This window comes from Trachurus trachurus (assembly GCF_905171665.1).
Source record: "Trachurus trachurus genome assembly, chromosome: 9".
NCBI classification, from domain to species: Eukaryota; Metazoa; Chordata; class Actinopteri; order Carangiformes; family Carangidae; genus Trachurus; species Trachurus trachurus.
Window position 1 is genome coordinate 20,504,240 of NC_139895.1, and position 14,494 is coordinate 20,518,733.

Below are 14,494 nucleotides of genomic sequence, written 5' to 3' on the forward strand. Positions count from 1 at the left end.
GAGAGCTCAGGGTTGAGTTTGTATGTTCTCACTGTTTCACTCATCTCTTACTGTACACCTGCTTATCGCAGTTGCTCAAGAGATTATCAAGGGGGATCGGTTGTATACGAACAGGGCATGTCTTAGGTTTAGTAACATCCCTTAACAGTTACTAATCTCTTTCTACAAACCAGTTCCATAAATCAGACAAGATTTTTTTTTTTAAAAACAACAACCTTTATTTACAGAGTTCACATCTGTTTTTGATAATGTACATGTCACATTCTCATATTCCCTTTGTCAAGAAAATATACAGTACTTTAGTGTTAGTGTAAGAGTTATTTTATGTTAGGTTTTTGGTTTCTCTCCATGCCCTCACTCAATCACACATCTTCAAAGATGCCCAACCTAGGGGGTGACAGAGACCGGTAACGTCCTCCTGTAGATCTGTTATGTCAAACACAGAGAGGCAGAGTAAGTGAAAACATGTCTGGCTGCTCTGTGGGACATTCAGCCCCTATCAAACACTAAGTGTTTTTATTTGATGAGAACCATACCTCCTGTTTGGTGAATCTTCATCACTGGAGTAGTTGTCTCGCAGTAAACTAGTCTGCTGCTCATCTGTCTCTCCATCTCCTCTGGTGAATGTTATGACTGAGAATGACAAAGAGCAATGTATAGGTGTATTCATGGTGGAAATTAAGTGATCCTGAACCACGAATGCACATTTTAATGACAACAAAGTGACAAAGATATGAGGTGACAACAAATGCAGATATTAACACTACTTTTTGGTGGACAGAATAGCCGTTATAAAATTACTTTTTTGTAATAGATGTCTCAGTAGATCTAAGTTACTGTTGGGACATGGGAGTCAATGAGTGGTTCAAATTCTACAGTAACCCACCCTGACACAGTGCAAAGCCTCAACCAACCTTATGTGGGTGGGGTGCCTTTTGTTTACTTTCCTGTACAGGCAGTAAGTACATGGTCTATAAAAAACCACATAAACCTGACAAGGAGATATGTACTATGTATTATCAAGCCATCCAGCCAACCCCTGTTGACATGTATTGTCATATCAGTTTCAGTAACTGTTAGCAACAGCGAGAAATATTTGTATTAATATTATCATCAGGTATAGTAGCTTTCTTTAACCCCTACCACTTTTCTTGGTCTCTGTTACAGGGCTGTCATCCTTTATCTCAGTGTAACCAGCTCTGCTCTGCCCAGTGGCCCCATGATTTCCATATCGCTCCCTCCAGGCCTTAAACAGGGGGGAAAAAGCAGGCTCATTAATACCTGGATACACTGTCCAGTTAAAACAGTGAGCTAATAGATCGCGTGGATTGTCTTGGCCTCTGAGAGAAATTAATTAGAATAAAAACTTCTTACCCATCTCCGATTTTCTGCGTCTTCATCTTTCTGTCTTCTCCTTCTTTCTACATAGGAACAAATTGAAGTGCATGTCATTACAGTTTCTTAACAGGCATTTGCTCATTAAAATTGATATTAAATTCACATATTTAACAACTTTAAGGACAATTCCAGGCAAATTCAACCTGGGGCTATAGTTTCCCAATGTTTTAGGTCTAAAAGAATGAATCTGAAGATTTTATTTTTAATTGCTCCTGTTATGCAGTAGTTCTGTCTGATGTTTCACAGACAACATCAGATGGCTATACACCACCATATGCCTGGAATTGTCCTTTAAGGTGAACTGACATGTCAGATATAAATATATAGTATAAGATTAACAAGTAATGATACACAGATACATCAGAAATAAATATAACTCTCTGATGAAACTACCTCTTCTGATGAGCTCTTTGCCTTCATCCACCAGGTCAGAGGTCAAGTCATCATCAGTAATGTACTGATGGAAGCCCAGGAGGTTCAAACAGCGAGAGCCCAGGCTACAAAGACAATTTCAAATATCAAACACATTTTCATTATTTGCAACATCAAAAAATAACCGAGTCAAGTTGAAAAAACAACTTTTCAATGCTCTCTGGTGGACATTGAAATGAAGAAGTACTTTCTAATGTACCTAATTACTTATTTGCCATTTCTGATCAGTTATTTCTTGTTTTTTTGTTATGATACTACTGATTTTGATAAATCTGCAATAAGCTAATATCTGATCAGCGTGGTTAGTTGGCTTACTTGTAAAAAGTGGCAAAGCAAAGCAGCAAAACCAGCATGGGATAGTAAATGTAGAACCCATCAGATATGAAAGGTAGCAGATGCATAGAGCCCATGATCTGACAGAGAGAGAGAGAGAAAGAGACATAGCATCACTCCATTTGAGACCATCTGTGTACATTTAAGTGCTAACACTGCATTTCCTGAACAGCTCTTCTCTGTTATGGTGCATGAATACTTATATGTGATAAATGCCTTTGTTGGCTTGTGCATGCATGTGTGCGCGCATGTGTGACTTACAGAAGTGTAGGAAGTTTGTATTCTGTCCTGGTGTGAGATGGCAGAGTCCATGTGAATCAGGCCCAGGAAGTTGAGGCACAATGGAGGAGTCAGGCGACAAAACAACCTGAGTATAAAATAAGTAAAAGGAAGAAACCTTGAATCATAATACAAGAACTGAACAGTGTAGAGTGTGGCGCTGTGCTGTAAACTGAATAACTGAAGCAACACTCTATGCCTATGATGTGAAGTAAACGTGTGTTTAAATTGTGACTTCATGAGAGATGTGTGTCGGATTTACATGCCGCTGAACTGCAGGCTGTAAGCATCAGTTTGGTGATGTGGCACCAGGTAATAGTAGTTGAAAAATCGTATCCTGAATACCGTGGAGTAGACACACACACACAGGAAGAGGATACTGATGAAGCATGCCATCTGGGGAAAAGAAAAAAGACACAGGATGGCTGGATTAGTTCAATGTATCACAACTGAAGAGAGTAGAAATACATCTTTGTTTTATTTGTTTGTTCTGTGATTATTCACAAGATATTGGAGGTGAGACTACAGGTCGATTACCTCGATACAAATGTAGTTGTATTGTTTTTCGGCCATCCAAATAAAGACAGCAAAGAGAGAGAGGACCGGGTGTGTGCTGAAGAAGGTGCACTCGGACCAGACTACTGCTGCGGAGAGGAGACCCAGGAGCACAGCCAGCAGCTTGTAGAAACCTTGCCTGAACACACACTCCCAGTACCACTCTGGGGACGACAAACACACACATGCGTAAATAAAAATGTAGGAGGAACATTCAAACTGGAATTGGAGTTAAATATTTCACATACTGAACTCACAAACAAGCAAACTGTGTTACTGAAGTGTGTCTTGACTTGTACCCAGTCCTAGTGATACAACAGTTCTTCATACTTTTTGCTATGATGTGCATGGACATGTACAGGTCAGGTACATCCAAAATCTTGGCCTTGAACTGAAGCTTCCAATAATTGAGATCCCATGGAATTGAATTGTAGTGATTCCCTAAGATTTGTGTTTCAACAACAGTAACACAGTTCAGCAGTGACATCACACCACCACTATTTAACTGGGGGAGTTCTGGGATAAATTAGGCCTTTGCAAAGTCACTACTTCAACAAAATGTACAAATATAAGCCATTATTTAGGTTTTTTCTCAAAAGCTTGGACATAAAAACTGGCTGTTTGAATATGAAAGTTGCACCGCGGTCTAGCTGGCACCACTGTCTCGCTCCTATCGTCCCATCCTACAGCTGTTCGGACCGGACCCACACTTGCCTGGCCTCCTAAACCTCACATAGTTCCCCACCATACACCTCTCAGGGTTTATGCACTACACACACTCACACATCGCGGGGCAGACTGGAGAGGGTTCAGGGGGGCTCATGGTGGGACAGGCTATGAGACAGCAGTAGCATACACTTACATTTCGGGGGATGGAGAGGTGGATACCTGGCCACCTTCCACGTCCTCCGATTTTAATGCACTACGCACACAATTTGCGGGGCAGACAGGGACAGCTCCAGGGGACTTATGATGGGAGAGACTACAGGACCCCACGCCCCCAAACACACACACACAAAATAGAGGTAATGAGTGAACTCACCCACAGTGGGAGTGTAGATGAACCTACGGATCCAGCTGTGGTGGTGCACTGAGGGTAAGCTGTGGACAAAGTGTCGCACCAGGCTGCTGCTGCTCTTAGCCACGTCTTCCAGGTGAAAAGCCTGGTCCAATAAGATAGACCACTGAACCTGAGCCTGACCGTGTCGCTGCACTGCAGAGATCACCTGAAACACACACAGACAATCAGACACCCAGGGCTGATCAAATTTCACATATTCGCATTTCCTCTTTTAAAATGAGAGTGCAAGGTTAAATAATAGTAATTACCTTTTTATGAAGCTGAATTAGTCCTCTTTTGGTGGGAAAGAGATTTGGTTCCCCACCAGAGCTTTCCACACTTCTTCCCATCTCCTCTTGGTAGTCAGTGGGACACTGGAATGAAATGATTCTCAATTGAAATTTAAAGTAAAATATGTTAACATTACATTTTTCATCTGCATATAAAAGGGAAAATGATATTGCTGAGTGCTTTTGATCTAGGGAACAAATCATCTTCACAGATGTCTCACCTTTGTCAAAATGGTGTCCACACTCTTCCTGAGAGAGTGATTGTACCTGACAGATTGATGTGCAGCAGCCACCTCCTGATAATACATAATATTGTTCTCAATGTAAAAGCCAGACAAGCCAAAATGCAGGTGATATGTTGATTTTGTTGTTGATTATTTTCTTTAGTGTTTCATACACTTAAGGACAACAATCTAACACTTTCTGAAAGCTCTTACAGAACTCAGCCGCTTATAAAACTGACCTCCATAACATCTGCTAGGTTCTCCTCCGCTTCGGCCTTCTCAGTAGCCATTTTTGCCGCCTTGAAATAGGCCTTTGCCAACAGGTAACCGTGGGAGGATGAGAGCCAATAAGAACGTGGGATCTCCACCAGGCCGTAGCCTAGCAACAGCACCAGGAGGAAGAGGCCCCAGCTGTTGGCAGCTGTTATACCGATGGTCTGCAGCTCTGCCCTTAATACGTTTTTACAAAGGCAGATAATAGATATGTAAATCAACAGTAGAAGTATTACATCAATGCACAATCCATAAATGCATAATACCCACTTATGAAACACAATCATGGTGCAACATGAGCAATTGTTCTTCTTTCTTTTGTTTGAGGTCGATATGGGTGGGTCAGGTCACTCTTCACCTACCATGTGAGTTTCCACTGTGGGTGAGCAGCCACGTAGACGAGCAGAGAGATGAAGATGAGGAGGTAGGTGCCATAATAGATAGCATTTTCAATGAGAGCTGTTTTAATCTTTCCAACTCTGGAGAAAGCTCCTGATCGTGCGTAAGACTGCATGAAGGGCAACAGAAGCCTGTGACACACACAGAAGAAAGAGAGTCAACATCCTCCCCCCTCCAAAAAAAACTGTCCATATAACAATGTGTGGAACTAACAGAAGTTATAGTCTTTGTTTGAGCAAATGAGCGAATGTGTGGTAGAGTCTCACCATGTAAGAAACTGGGATGTCCAGTATACAACTCTCCAAAACACTGGGAGGACGCCATCTGGGATATAACTCCAGGGCTTCTCACACACCTTCAGTACACTGCCACACACAAAGGCACACACATTGTTGACATATGCTTGGCCTGACCAACTGTACTACAATCAAATTGAATTACACACATCAACCACACAAAATGTGTCATTTCTATTCTTTAAAGCAACTGAATACATTGAAAACCATGTCAAAGGAACCTCCCACTTCGACCTGAATGGTAAAATGCTGTGTACGATTTTGGATGGCGTTCAAACAAACACAACATGTAAGAATAAAATAGCAAACTGTAGCCCTGGTACTCTTAAATCAAATATATTATTTACCTCACAGATGAATCAAGAGATGAGCCGGCCGTAGTCCGATTCGCTTGAGTTACAGGGTCTGGCTGGTTTGGATTGTCATGAACACACTGCTTGTAGATGGTCTGAGAGAGGAGCAGAGTTTGCACAGTCAGGTAAACACTCATGATAAAACCTTTTCATCACGTTACAATGGCACAAGTATGTTGGCGGGGCAAGAGCAGCATAAGTAAACACACAGCTCTGCATTGCCACTCACACACAGATTGTTCTCAGAGCACACACACACAGACTCACATCCTGCTGATAACGTTTTTATCGTTAGAAGTGAAAAATGACCTTATGTTGACACGTGCTTTAAACAGCTGCAGTGGTTTCATTTAGGGCCCGGCCAATATGGGCGCTGATGCCAGTATCAATATTAGGGAGTAAACATTCCAATAATTGATTAATCGACTGATATTCCTCATGTATAGCCGACATGAACACACATTATTTACAGTGATCTCTCAAATCGAACACTACAAATATGTAACTGAGCCACAACATTTTATTGTTTAACAATAATTAACTTATTCAAAATGACATCAGTGCAGCACTGCCATAAACTCCTGTATAAACCAAATGAATAAAAAGTAACTACAAAAATCAGCAAAAGCCTCTTGTGAAACATTAGACACTATTCTTTCATAAGCTACCATCGGCCCTATTGTGTGGGGCAAACCTATACAAATGACATAAACAGCACATGATTGAACAATAACACTTACATTACTTTTTTACAGTGGAAAACCAATGTCAGATCTGAATCTAATCCAGCCACTTTGCAGTTCACCTGCAATGTTTGAAGTTGCAAAGTAACTGTTAACATGAGTTTTTATCGGCCAACGCATACACTGATACTGATATGTCTGAGAAAAGATCAAATCAGCTGACTACACTGTTTGGCCGATTATTCGGTCAGGACACAGTTTCATACCGTGCTGACATCAAGGGGCAGGATGAAGATGATGAGGAAGCAGAGGAACCAGGAGAGCAACGTCCCAAACAAGACCATCCGCTGCTGCTTCCGCAAATCTCCATAACGCTGGAGGAGGTAGAGGGCCAGGAAGAAGACAACCACAACCACAACAGCCAATGCAGCACCACTCATGGTAAGAAATGAAGAGGCAGACGTCAGGAGCTCATGATGACCGACTGGAGGGAGCAAGAGACAGAGAGGGAGATTGGAGCAGCTCATTGGACAAACTGCAAACAGATTGGAGATCAGCTCTTATCTACAGGATAACGCTGAACACACTCAAGAGGGGCAATACCACAGGGCAATACTGAACATGATCCAGTGATGAGGTCAAACAGCTAGAGGGAGGTAGAAAGAAAAAAATCTGTTTGTATAGACTAAGTGGTTTTGCAATATTTTGGACTGTTAACATGGTGGCTATAGCCTAATCTATTTTACATCAGAGCTTATCAATTTGAAGTCTGGTATTTCTATTTCTTTAGCCTATTTTCTATTGTCGTAATAGGCTACTTATATATGATTCAAGTTTTCATATAAAATAACTATAATTAGATTAGATTTAGGACGGATGACAAAAAAGGGTTGATACAGCAAAAATAAACAGTAAAACATGCCAGGTTTGTGTAATACACAGTCAAAGCGTTTGTTTTTTTGTTAGCCTACCCAAAATGTGAACTATTATCAGCCTCCAGTTACTGTAGGTCTGTTCTCAGTCTCGTATTTTCGAGGAACATTTTGGATGAGCACTGTGTTTCGTGGTAAGTGACAGCTATCATTAGACTTTGTTTATTAATCAGCTCGTAACGTTGATTTCTCAACCACAATGTTTGTTTTATCAACAAACAGCCTTTTAGTTACACAATTGAAGCACAGTCGACGTGAATCTTACCTTTGAAGCCGCTTCTCTCAGACTGAAGCCTGTAAACTGATAAAACCGTCTGAATTTTGCTGTCACAATGTGTTCTCGTCGGCGAATGTACACAACCTTTGAAACAACATTGCGTAACGAGCGTAACGACAAGCTCGGCTCACGCTGCTGCAACACGGAATTCTGGGTATTGTAGGCTATTGACCCTAAGAACGGACCCTCAAAATCAAAAGACAAATGAATGGTTGAAGTAAATAGGCCTAAATACCGGTAAGTAAGGAAGTAAATAAATGAATAAAAATAAAATAGGCTAATGTATCAACATATTAATAAAGCCTGTCTCAACATCTGTGGATTTACATTTGGACTGAAGCATATTGTACCAAATATCCTCTATTGATAGGAACTGCTTAACTAAGGAATGTATTGCTTGGTGATATGGTGTGTAAATTATGGAACAATTAAGATAAAGAGAAATGAAAGTCATTAATGGTAATAAAATCATCATCATTGGCTTTTGCACATAGATTCATGACAGTTTATTGCAGTGGTATAAAATACTGTTTCAGTTTCTCATCTCTTTTCACCTTCATAGAAGACTCATGACACAAAACAAGTTTTTCAGATCAATATGATGTTTCATTTCTCCACAGCTTGATCACACACACACATTACACATATACGTATAGGCTATTAGATGTGGCTTTCTAAGATTTCTTTTATATCCAGTGTTCAAACTGAACTGATTTGCAAAGTCTTAGTCTTAGTCTTGGTCTTGCACAAGACACATGCCATTGTTCTACAGTCTTGATGCAGCTCTGCTCCATTATCCATGTGAAATGCACATTCATTCACTCCTGGGAGAAAAAATAAAACCATGCTCACAGACACTTTTCATCCAAAAAGAATTATTCATCGTGTAGCCTACTGGAAATTTCTTTTGCTTCAAACTCACTCAGTTTTAGGGTTAGACATACATTTTTCCACTGTTTTCTGGCTGAAACAGTAAAATCACCGGAGATGTTATACTTCAAGTGCTTCACAAAAATTTGCCAAGCAGCAAATCTGAAAATTGTCAAAGAAAAACACAAATCTTCAATCCAGTTCAACTGTGGAGAAACATCCACACATATGGGTCGTCGGCAAACAGTGGGCCCAGTACGTTGAAACACACAGCTTGGTCTTCCAGTAAAAAATCCATCTGGCTCAGCAGACCCAGACACAGATGCTCCACAAGATTCAGACAGATGGACCAGTTTCCAGCTGCTCTGGACACCTCCAATGCATCCATCCAAACCGACCCAAAAATGTCCAGAGATTCTGGCCAGTCCTCTAGAAAATTATCCATCAGCTCCATCTGGTTTCTCGCTCTCCAGACCTGACCAGAGAAATTCTGTATATTTAACTCTTTACAAAATCATGTAAGAGAGGTCTTCAGAGTTGGTCCATTTGCAGTGTTGCGTTATTCCTTTCTGTTGCTTTGCCTCCATCTTGTTCAGGCTGATTTTCCTGAGCGAAACACTTACCGTGCAGATAAAACCTGGCAGCATTTGCAGGTGCTTAGTGAGGCCATCTGTCAGCCTACAATCTCACCTTAACCCCTATAGCCACCCCTCCTTTCTCTCTCCTTGCCTCGTCTGGATTAATGCAATAAACCATGTGACCATTCAGGCCCCAATACCTATACCAAACCTATACAAACAAAGACTCTACACCTATGTATAGGTGTCTGGACTGTGTGAGGAAAGGGAAACATGTCACCACTTGGCTTAAACTTGATGCCATGGGCCAAGAAATGACAAATGTGTAAAGATTTGTTGTTAAGTGGTTAAAGCCCTTCTGTTCATTTTAGGTTATTGAAATAGAAGTCATTTTCATCATAAAACAGCAATCTTGCTTGTTTCCACTTTTGTTGATTTGTAACAGCTCCAGCAAATGAAACAATAATAGCGTTTGCTTTTATAACTAATGTTTTGATATGATGGACAAAGATACAATTAAGATCAAAGAAAAGCAACTGCTGTACAAGCCAGAACACTTTTATAGTTGCCACCACTAGATGGAGGTAATGAATCTATCCTTAAACCCATGAAGCATTACACATACAAACAAGGCAAGGGAAGGGGAATCAGATAAAGTTTGTGAAATAATGAATCCAGTTTACCATTTAACAAAGAATTTTAAGTGCATTAGTTATTTCAAATGGAAAAGCTAATGATTAGGATTATGGTGTTCTGTGTGCATCATGGTCATTTTGCTCAGGGTCTATATAACATCTAATTATGCAGTCAGGTCTGCAAAGGCATGTCTTCAGTTAGAGACAAACATGAAGATGTAGCAGGAAGTAAAAAAAAAAAAAAACAAACATGCATGCCACCTGTTCATCTGAAGGAAAGTTCAGCTCAGAGGTGGAGACTGAAACCAAGCCGTGATGAGATGAGATAGCTGTCTCTCCTTCATGCTATTGTCTTTCCCTTTTTTATTCTGCTGTCATTAATCACTTTCATCTCTTATTTAGAGAGAGACAGGCTTATTTGCCCAGTTGTTTACAACACAAAAAAGCAGGGTGTCATATTTTAGTCTTTGAGAACCTCAAATACATCTTTAACAAAAACACGGTCAGGTTTCTGGTCGCCCCCCGTGGGGCGCAGATTATTTGGGAAACTCAACCCCTGTGTCACCTGAAATCAGAATCTGAAATTATACTGTCAAATTTATGGGAGATGATTTTAAAGGAGGAGTCAGCATTGCTGAGCAGTAAAGCATATTTACACTACAATAAAGATAATATTTTAACACATGTGTAAAATAACCTAAGTTATAGTTACAGTCATAGTTAGTATTTAGGGGAATCACACTTGCTGTCAATTTCCAGCTCTCACAGTAAAGTCTTGTTTTACCTATTTTCACAAGCCATGACTGGTTCTATTTTAATCTTGTAATATAATTATCAGACGCCTCTGTGACCACCAAAATTAGATTACTCCAGTTTAGTATGTAACTGGTTTACATGGTGAATTATGTCACAAAGTGTTGTGAAGCTAAACTTCAAGGCTCAGTCAGTACATCACATGGATTTTTTATTTCATCTTTAAATCACAACTTAATTATAGTATATATTAGATATATATTCTCAAAATAACCATCACCACTGATGTGTTGTTGCTGCCCTCATAAGGGAGGAGGTCAATAAGTGTGGTGTGGACCTGATATCAGGATGACTGATCAGTGAATAACTGAGGGAAAGATGCACCTATTCTGGCTCAACAACTAAGCCAGGAGGAGAAACCACACCTTCTGTTACAATCTTTATTGTTAATGCCTGAAGAATACATGAGTATGTTCTTCTTATGAATGTATTTTGGCTTGGCTATGACACAAACAGATGCTACAAGTATTAATCACCTGTTGTCATGATGAGACAACCATTCATCATCATCATCATATCATGATGTCATCAAAAGTTACAAAAAGAGAGTTTCTTCATTCCACTAACATGAAATGAACATCCCATGACCTTTAAAACTGTAAAACAGCTGAAAAGAATCATTGCAGTGTCTCAGTCCAGGCTGGGTGGCATTATCTGAAACATTACATCATAATATCAGTTTGTTATTTTTCTATTGATAATTCGAATCTGCAGATTGCTAAAGATGTGAGATAAATGTAATGGGGGGGGGGGGGGGGGGGGGGGGGGGGGCAATACAAACACTATTAAATGTGTACAATTATGCTCTCATCAAAACACATTATTGTTTTTTTGTGTTTTCAACCCTCGACAGTTGTCTCATTTTGCCTCTTGCTCTGTCACATCAACAGTGTGGAACAGAATTGATTCCTTTTGTTTGCTTGAACGGGAAGTTTGTTTTCCTGTGTGGTAAACTCTGCCATCTTGGCTCAGTCTGCTACTGTAACTGAGTGTCTAGACTTCCTCTGTGTTTTCCGTTGCCTTCACACTCTCCCTGTCTCCTCACAGTTCAGTCCTGTTGTTATCAGTGTGTCTAGCATCTTCTCTTCTACCCTCCTCCTCACTCCTTCTGCGCATACGGACGCCGAGCCAGTGGGACCACATCCAGTGTGGTCTCATTCAGATCAGTGAGAAACAGTGTGTGAGCAGCCTCGTCTCCCATCGTGCCCATTGAACAACAGCTACGAGTGCGCTGAGACCCCTGGGTTTGAAGTCTGTAACATTTGATCCATGGGAAACCCTCACGCACAATGACAGTGGTGAACAATGTGGCCCCAGTTCTGTGTGTCCCAAGAGGGCCACTGTAGACTGCAGATCTTATAACCTGTCCTGGATACATCACCCCCCTGGGAGAAGACCACTCCCATCTAAAACAACTGGCCGGCTAGAGGAGCCTGGATCAGCTAGAGTTACACACAGTGGTGCTGAGATCGAGGGTAAGGTCTGTGTGTATTTGTATATAAAGTGTGTGTGTGTGTGTGTGTGTACAGCTGGATTAGGTGATGAAACTGACAAACCATTAGCTTCATTTTCTTCATTTTCTTGCAAAAGAAAACTGCTCAACCAACTTTTTCCACAGGTTTATGACATTTCAAGAGGGATGGCAAAAAAAAAAAAAATCAGGCATTAACAAAACATAAAGTCTACATTTTTCATAGTTTTCATAGCCAGCATCTTTGTCATTATTCAATTCTCCTGCAAAACTTGTGATGCCATTAAGATAGCAGTCTGTGATAAATGAAGAGATCAGGAAGGAAAACGTAAATCCATTTTGTTCCACATACCTCCCGTTTCTATTTAAGACAACTCACACCAGACCTCTGAAATATTTGAGGTAATGTAGTTTCCCAAGGTCAGTGTTATGTAAGAGCAGAGAGGTTCTCTAGTTTAATCCATGGGTTAGGGGCGAGAAAAGGAATTGTGTAGGAAAACTTAGCTTTCTTACATAGACATTTTTAAAATGTTGATTTGTAAACCCTTTTACAGGATATTACACAGTACTTTCATTCCATGCAATAATGCATAACCATATAATAAATCATTACAGACCCCCTCCAGACATGCTTTGAGGCCTATGAACAATAATTAATCCGATGTGGTTTTTCTCCACAGTTCAAAATGAAAGGCTCTTCTATTTCTTCTTCTGTTGTATAAAGATTCAAAAAAAGAGACACAATCTGTTAATGAGTGAACATATAAAGCCATTCTGCATGATGCAGTGATCAGCTCTGTCCCCTCCACCAAGAAGACTCTGGGCTTGACTCCTGGGCCTGGGGCCTTCATAGGTGGAGTTTACACGTGGGCCTGTGTGGGTTCTCGTTCCTCCCACAGTCCACATGACATACACTGTCAGCTGTGATTGGCTCCAGTTCCCCTCACAACCCTACACGGATAAGCGTTATAGTCAATGAACTGTTTTTGACTGTTACACCTTAATCGGACACAATGACAGGATAATACACATGCAAACAGACAACAAATTTCATCCCATGGCAGCCATGGCAGCCATGGCAATATGTCACAATCACATGTTTCTCTGTTGTTTCTGTGTGTTTTATGGCAGGGTCCCTGGTTCTCTCTCCCTTTCTTCACTTTACAAGTCCTGCTCCTCGGCCCGACCCCATCAGCCGATCCTTTGCTTTGCTCGCAGAAGACAAAGGAGTCTGTTGTGTGTTGTTGCTTGTTGGGATAGCTCTGTGATGGATGCCATGTGGGTCGCTGCGGTGAGGGTGAGGAATGGTGAGGTCCTGATTTAAAGCTTTCCAGAGGAGCTGAGGTTTAATGATGGGAAAGCCAGGCGTTTGGCCATGTCAGTATCGGTGACACACACAGGCACAATGCCCAGGGATGATTTTACAATATTTCTCTGAAAGTGGTTGGGATTCCTCGGGCATCTGAAAGTCTCTGGTCAAAAGAATGAAGAAACAATCTGTGGCTGTTGGCGGTGGTGAAGCATTAACAGTTTCACATCAGAATCATTATTTCAGGAAACACACACAAAGATCAATGTCCTCTGCTGACCAAATCAGATCATGAATAGAAAGTTACTGAAGTTAATGAACTACTTTCACATGATTTTTGAGTCCTTCCAGGAAAAAAGAAATATACGTCACTGCAAATTTGCACCAGAGACCATTTACATAAGACATGATGCAGAGGAGCTGTGTGAGCCACTGGGAACTCTTTTTCTTCAGCATGTTTTTCCACAGCCCATTTACATCACCTGATGGGATGCTGGTCAGACTGTCACTCTTGTGTATTTTTTTTTTCTTTGGCGATAAACAACACACAGTTTGTTATTGTTACCAGTAGTCTTATAAAGACTATAAAGCTACACTCAGAGGCCACTTTGACAGATAAACCTGTGTTAGTTGGACATAAGCAGGGGGTTGATTCACAAAAGCCTGCAAAATGTTCCATAAAATCTGACTCATGTGCTGTTACATGACAACAGAAGTTAACAAATTAGTGCCTTGTTGTCAAAGGAACATGTCAAAGTATGTATGGTATGGAAATACCAGAGGCTGTTTCACAGTGAGCAGTAATAGCAGCATCTACGATTCTGTGATACAGTGACAACAGAACTGACTCAAACATCTCTACAGATAGATTATTTCAACAATAACTCTATGCTTTTCTTTTTTGATGTATTATATTGTGAATAATAACAGCAGTATAGTATTTGCTCTCTTATTGCATGTGCTGTTGGCTTTTACCTGAAGATTGTACTTGTCATTTTTTCAGACTTTTAACTTTTGGGCAGAATTGGCAACAT

At 40.6% G+C, this 14,494-nt stretch overlaps 1 protein-coding gene across 3 annotated transcripts; it reads right to left on the minus strand.

The window, feature by feature from the left end:
- Positions 1–207: 207 nt before the first annotated feature.
- On the minus strand, positions 208–7,853 carry lmbrd2a (LMBR1 domain containing 2a). Of its 3 annotated transcripts, XM_083979888.1 has the most exons (19): positions 7,773–7,853; positions 7,179–7,221; positions 6,842–7,059; positions 5,887–5,987; positions 5,510–5,608; positions 5,207–5,374; positions 4,811–5,021; positions 4,569–4,643; positions 4,327–4,431; positions 4,040–4,223; positions 2,980–3,161; positions 2,705–2,838; positions 2,425–2,530; positions 2,146–2,243; positions 1,792–1,895; positions 1,375–1,421; positions 1,144–1,246; positions 537–633; positions 208–426 (listed from the first exon to the last, which is right to left on the minus strand). In XM_083979888.1, exons 3-19 carry the CDS (start codon positions 7,013–7,015, stop codon positions 363–365), a joined length of 2,052 nt encoding a protein of 683 aa, XP_083836014.1. In that variant the 5' UTR covers positions 7,016–7,059; positions 7,179–7,221; positions 7,773–7,853; the 3' UTR covers positions 208–362. The 3 variants fall into 3 exon arrangements, with proteins under 3 accessions (XP_083836014.1, XP_083836016.1, XP_083836015.1); XM_083979890.1 differs by lacking the exon at positions 7,179–7,221 and having other exon boundaries at positions 7,773–7,843; XM_083979889.1 differs by lacking the exons at positions 7,179–7,221; positions 7,773–7,853 and having other exon boundaries at positions 4,811–5,016; positions 6,842–7,029.
- Positions 7,854–14,494: the final 6,641 nt, after the last annotated feature.